The following is a 7,214-nucleotide window of genomic DNA, read 5'->3' as shown; positions in this document are numbered from 1 at the left end:
AACACATACCCACAACTTCATAGAATAAGTACGTAATCAAAATAAATATATATGTCCATTTCTTTTACACCATAACTATATGTAAAAATATAACGACAAATCCACATAACAACAAGATAATCTTGATAAATAACCAATAACTCACGATCAAGTATATACACACACATATATATATATATTCATGTATATATAAAAATTCAATTAAATATACTTACCTCAAATCCCCAAATAATTAGTAAAAGAAGCTAGTTAATGCTTTATTTATCCTCGTGTTCTATATATAAGTTGTAATATGTACAATTAATATATTAAGAATATCGTAAATTTTTATTTAAATTAATATATAAGTTATTTTAATATTTCATTTAAATTTTCATCCACTTCCCTTCTAAATAACTAAATATTCTAGGCTTTCCAAACATCTATCTAACTTATCAATTGATTCATAAAAATTTATTTTATTAATTCTCTCGTATTTTTATAACCATCATTCTTGATAACATCCCTGAATGAATTTATCTGAAAATCTCATATTTCTTTTCATTAAATATAATATTTCTCGAATATAATTTTTAATATTTTAAAAATTGTCTATCAATTCCTTGCTACTATAGAATTTAATTATACACCAGTACATATAATTATGTATTTGGTTAATACATTAGATGAAACTGAGTAAATCAATTATAGTAATAATTAAATATAACAAATGACATAATTTAATTGTCCGTTATAATATTCTTAAAGCAAATGGGATATTTAGAGGGTGTTTGGCTAAGTTTTTTTAAAACATCTTATAAGCTCCTACATCTTTATAAGATGTTTTAGGAGCTTATAAGATGTTGGATCTTATTTTAAAAAATAAGCTTCTAAAATAGTTGGATAAAATAAGATGTTAAAGCTGACAAGATGTGAAAACATGTTATAAGAGTTAAAATGACTAAAATAGACGTGATACGATTAGAATCAAATAAGTTGTTATTTCTTGATATATTTTGCTTTAAAATTTTTGAAACGCTTTTATAAATAGTACACATTAGCTTAATTCCAAATAAAAATTTAATAGATAATTTTTTACAATAATAAAAAAAATAAAATGACGAATTATTACCTAAATCTTTGAATAAAAGTAATATATATTTATATATATATGTACATTCATGCTAGTCGAATATTAATATAAATATATAATTGATTTTCTTTTGTTAATATAATGATTATTTATAGTCGTATAATTTATATTTTTCAGTAAATATAATATCAATATCAATCTTATTTTTATTTAATTATAATAATTTATTATTTAGTAATAAAATATTTTCTCTTTTTCGAATGTTAGAAAAATTAAATATTTATTTTTTAAATTCTAGAGAGATAAAGAGTGTGTGTTTGTGCGCGTTCGCCATAGGCGTCTAAAGGTGGAGTGGAGTCCAAATGATCCCATACCAGGACGTATCTAGAATAGTAGTAATTAGTAAAATAAAAAGACTTGTACAAACGATTGAAGTAACTCCATCCCCAACGGTCCAAAGATGAAAATCTTTATAATATTCTGAACCATTCAATCGATTGGTAGGTCCTAATTATCTGGTTGAGGAAGCACCTTTCAGTTAAGTAAAACCTCAATTCGAAGTGGTGAGTCAGTCTTTGATTCCACGGCAGAGTCAGTGGTAGCTATGCTTTCTCTTTCTACAACACCCAGGGGAAATGCCTCAAAGGGCTGTTATTTCGTACTGTACAATTCTTTTCTTTGTGGGATCATTTTCCCCCGAGAGGGAATGAGAAGAATTATAGAATGGATTGCTTCGACCGCTCGAGCCAACTTCTCAGGCGAGGACACTCGAAAGAACGATGTCCAGCCAGAGAGTTGGATAGATGCCCTTAACACATTGACTTGGAAATGGGTATGCGCGCGTGTGTGTGTGTGTGTGAGAGAGAGAGAGAGAGAGTGAGGAGAGTGTGTGTATGAATGACGATATTTTTATCTTATGATATATTAATTTATATAGTTTATAAGATCTTATAAAAAGAAGTTACGAAAGTTAATTTTTTTTTTAAATAGCTTATAAGATCCAAAACAGCTTATAAAATCTTATAAGCTTTTGAAAAAAGAAAAAAATTGTCAAACACTTTATTGGAGCTTATAAACTCTCTAACATCTTATAAGATGTTTTGAGGAGCTTATAATCTTACCAAAACATTCTCATAATTGATCGCTAATCAATAAATAGTGAAACTCATAAAATTTTATAATTAAACATTATATCGGATAGTATAAACTATATTTAATAAATTTATTAATAAAATAATATAATTATATTAATTAACTAATAACATTAGATGCCTTTGCTGCCTAATTCTCTGACCAATTTACCCAACTTTGTTGACTTGATGGTGTTGTTTTCAAGACTGAAGGAGTTGGTGTTGTCTCTACTTAGTGCAGTCCAAACATGCACCCTATAGGAGAAGCCAAACTGTCATGATATTCCATTTGAAAATTTATATAGTCACCAGACCGCCATTGATTTAGGAGAAAGGTTTAAAATGCACCCTATTAATTAATTGTTTTGGAGAAAGCATTTAAATCCCTCCACATTGATGTGTTATTCAATTACACAATTTGCCACTGATTTTCATATTTTGTACTGTATATTATCTTATTTCCTCTCATTTATTAACTTGGAAAGCCCAATCATTAAATTAATACTTAGTTTTATTTTTGTCTCAACTCTAATGGACACGTGAAATGACGTGTCTTGTGATGCACGTTGCACAATTTGGGATCGAGTCTCAGAGTCGGGTACCCTGAGATCGAGTCGCTAAATCCCCTTTTGAGCTTCCTACAAATGGATCATGAGAACAAAACAAACGTTAGGCTTATTGGGTAGTTCCCGACTAAGATCCTCCGATATTTAAGTTAGAAAAATAGGGTCGAAAGTGATCAGTGGAGAACGAGTGAGATTAAGAGAATATGATAAATGCACTTGGTAAATATTCATAAAATGCAAGTATTTATATTGTACGGTACCGCATAGTATGGTGCCACGTGGCATCATCTAGATGCCCTAGTTTCAGGTGATCCAACGGTTATCCCAACGGGCGGGTCAACTGGTCCGGGTTAGGCGGGTCGGACGACCCAACCCGCGTCTTTATGCGTGGATCCTGACCTTTTAACTGCAAATTCCTTTCAAAAGCAGCGGTATTTTAGTGTTTTAGAAATTACCCTCGTCATCTTGAAATTGGAGAAAACACAAAACTAAGTGCTTAATGAATACTTAATCTCTTAGAGTTAGTAAATAAGACAAAAATTAGTCGTAAACTTTGTGGGTGAATATATAGTAGAACTAGGTGGGGTCAGATGCTTTACAAACAAAATTTTGATCCCCAGTCATTGGTTTTAGTGTAGATATAGTTATTAAAGTTTGGTGGTTGTACCAAACACAAATAAAATAAGGGGAGATATATCTTATGAGTCCACTAACAAACTAGAAATAATAATAAAATTATTGAATTCGGTTAGTGACATAACAAGTGTAGTTATAAATTTTGGGAAAAATGCAATTTATTGTCTGTTATATGAAAAATGAGAAAAAAAAAATTTTTTGTGAAAAATTAATAGCAAATTACTTTATGTGTTTTGAAAAAAAAAACAAATTACGTACCCCTATTTAAACCATTGATAGGGGGTAATTTGCTTCATTTTTTAAACACATGGGAGTAATTTGCCAATTTTTTTTTTTACATGAGGGGTATTTGCTCATTTTACATAACACAGGCGATAAATTACATTTAACCCTATAATTTTTTTGTGAGCTATTTCAATGGATTTAATTACAGTGTCAGTACAATAAAAGGCAACATTAATGATAAAGTATTAATAATAATTTTAAATTATCACGAAAACTGTATATTAAAAAAAATAATTTTGATCATATCATAATATAATTAATGGTGATCATATTTATAGATAAAGTTATCGTATCACGAGAACTGTATAAAGTTATCATTATAGATAATTATCAATACATATCACTGCAAAAAAATATGGTGAAAATTTAATATATATATATATATATGTGTGTATATATTTCTAGTGTTTCTACCCACCAGACCTTGGTTGCTGAAGGGGAACGCAGTTCTTGTAGCAACGTCGTCAACAATCAAAGTCAGCTTTTCCAAGTAACAATATCATGAGCTACGTTGTTCGGATGACTTTTCTTGAGTTGATAGTGTAGTTCTTCCCGACAAAAAAATATAATATTTGTGCCAGTTTTAATATGGTGACTAAAAATATATATTAAATGATAATAATTTGATCTTATCACTATATAATTATTAGTGATAAAAATTATGTACAGAGTTGTCACTACAGATAATGAGTAACCTATATAGCGGCAACAACATAAATATAATGACAATGAGTAATTATTATCACTATACAATTTATTGTTTTTAGTGTAATGCACAAGTTTTTGTTGCAATATCTTGGCAATAATGGTTTTTACAATATATAGTGTCATTTAAAACTTTAAATTCTTATTATGAGAAAATAATTTTTTTTATCATTAAATATATGGGTGAATAGCAATTTATTCCCTGTGATATTTAAAATGAGCACATTATCTCCCTATGAAAAAAAATTGCAATTTACCCCCCTACACTTTTTAAAATGAAACAATTTACCTCCCTGTAGGGAGGTAAATTGCTTCATTTTAAAAATCATAGGGGGTAAATTGTTGTATTTTAAAAAATACAGGGAGGTAAATTGTTATTTATTTTTTTATAATGGGGTAATTTGCACATTTGTAATATCACAAGGGGTTGCTAAAATTTTTTCTCTAAATATATATAATTAGTGATAATTTTAGAATAATTTAATCTCTTTTATTGCTAATATTCAATTTTTTTTTGGGTGCGTGAGTTGATGTCATTTGAAGATTTTGGGGGAGTTGGTGTTGTTTCTTCCCAGCCATCAGGTTAGACAATGAAAAATGTTATTCCACGTATAGTTTTTAGTATTCTTCAATCCGAACAAGGATAAATGGAGCCAAACATGTCCTAAGATTTGCAGTTACTGCCAAGAAACTTAAGAGTATTATTCATCTCCCTTGCATCTAGGCACCAGGACATACTCAAAAAGTACAAAGAAACTTTGCCTAAGGTTAGCAACAAAGATGAATCTGCCAGCTGATTCAGCTCTCATACTGGCAGCTCTGGTACTCATATTCTCCATCCTTTGGCCCATTCTGAAGTTGATCAACTCAGGCAAGAAAACGCCTTTCTTGCCTCCAGGGCCAGGTGGCTTGCCAATCCTCGGCTACTTGCCGTTTCTTCGCAGTGATTTGCATCATCAGTTTACAGAATTGGCTGGTAAGTACGGCCCAATCTACAAGCTCCGGCTTGGGAACAAACTTTGCACCGTGATCAGCTCCCCGTCTCTCATAAAAGAGGTGCTTCGCAATCACGACACGATCTTCGCCAACCGAGACACCACCGTTGCAGCACGCATCGCCACTTATGACTTCAATGACATTGCCTGGTCCCCATATGGCTCTCAGTGGCGCAACCTGAGAAAACTATTTGTACGAGAAATGCTAAGTAATACCAACCTTGAGGCCACCTACAATCTTAGGAAAGAAGAGGTTAGAAAAGCTGTCAAAGAAATCTATTCCAAGATCGGGACACCCATGGACATCTGTGAATTGGCTTTCAAGATTGATCTCAATGTTATAATAAACTTGATCTGGGGTGGCAAGATTCAGGGCGAGAGGCGGGACAGGATTCTTAACAGCTTATTGCCGGTGCTTGCTGATATGCTAGATTTACTGGTAAAGCCTAACATCTCTGATTTTTTTCCAGTCTTAGCCAGGTTTGATATCCAAGGAGTTGCAAAAGAAATGACTACTCTTCTAGAAAGGGTGGAGGGGATCACTAAAGATGCTATCGATGAACGAATGAAAAATCCTTCTAATAAAATGAAGGCTGTAGTAACTAAGAAAGACAGGCGAACAGATTTTCTGCAAATCCTCGTAGACCTTATGCAGGAGGAGGATAATAAGGAATCACTTGGGGAAGCACAGATAAAAGCCATGTTAATAGTAAGCACTTAATTATTTCCTCTAACGTTTTCGCTCACTACAGCTACCACATTTCTTTGTCTAACAAAATATCTATTTCTTGCAAAAATCAGAACATTCTAGTTGGTGGAACAGATACTTCATCGACTACGATTGAGTGGGTTATGGCAGAGCTATTGTGCCACCCAAAAGTGATGGAAAAGGTGCAAAATGAATTAAACGACGTTGTGGGATTGAACAATATTGTAGAAGAGTTCCACATCTCGAAACTGGAGTACTTGGATGCCGTTCTGAAGGAAACTTTACGCCTTCATCCAATAGGACCCTTCTTAACCCCAAGAACTCCAAGTCAAACTTGCACTGTTGGAGGATACACTATCCCCAAGGATTCAACTGTCTTTCTAAATGTTTGGTCTATTCAAAGGGATCCTCTAGCTTGGGAAGATCCATTGGAATTTAAGCCAGAGAGATTCTTAGGCAACACAACAAAATGGGATTTTAGCGGCAATAATTTCAATTATATCCCATTTGGATCCGGGAGGAGGGTTTGCGCTGGTCTACCACTAGCAGAAAGGATGATCAGATATGTGTTGGCCTCACTCTTGCATTCATTTGAGTGGAAACTACCGGAAGGGGAAAAGCTTGACATGTCTGATAAGTTAGTGATGGCTTTGAGGAAGAAAATACCACTAACTGCTGTGCCTATTCCAAGGTTATATAATTCGGATTTGTACGAGTAATTTCGTACACTTGATTACTATTGTAGGATTATAGGATAATCTATGTACTTCATGCTTGATAAATATATGCTTTGAGCATGGAAGTCATGATTTGATTTTTCTTTACATCTGAAAATCATTTCATGAATTTCATCTTTGTTTTCATGAGCCTACCTTGATTAGTATGGGTCTCCTATACTCTATTATTTCTTGATTAGAAAATCATTGGTCAATGTATGATAGTGACTAGGCGTGGGGTCTGATAGGTCGACTGATTAATCGAGAAAGTAAAGGAAATAACTATAGAGACTATGAGTTCATTCGATTCACTGTACATGCACTGGACTCAATTTGAAAATAATTGATGATGGGACATCACTTGCATGAGCAAATTTGGCCATAAAGGTGGGGCTTTATG

At 32.5% G+C, this 7,214-nt stretch overlaps 1 protein-coding gene across 1 annotated transcript; it reads left to right on the top strand.

Moving 5' to 3' along the window:
- The first annotated feature begins 4,964 nt into the window (after window positions 1-4,964).
- Window positions 4,965-6,961, top strand: LOC105164423 (sugiol synthase). The gene is made up of 2 exons (XM_011083075.3): window positions 4,965-6,098; window positions 6,191-6,961. Exons 1-2 carry the CDS (start codon window positions 5,175-5,177, stop codon window positions 6,815-6,817), a joined length of 1,551 nt encoding a protein of 516 aa, XP_011081377.1. The 5' UTR covers window positions 4,965-5,174; the 3' UTR covers window positions 6,818-6,961.
- The last annotated feature ends 253 nt before the right edge of the window (window positions 6,962-7,214 follow it).

This window comes from Sesamum indicum, linkage group LG6 (assembly GCF_026168435.1).
Source record: "Sesamum indicum cultivar Baizhima isolate 11 linkage group LG6, ASM2616843v1, whole genome shotgun sequence".
Taxonomy (NCBI): Eukaryota; Viridiplantae; Streptophyta; class Magnoliopsida; order Lamiales; family Pedaliaceae; genus Sesamum; species Sesamum indicum.
This window is presented reverse-complemented; position numbering and strand designations above follow the sequence as displayed.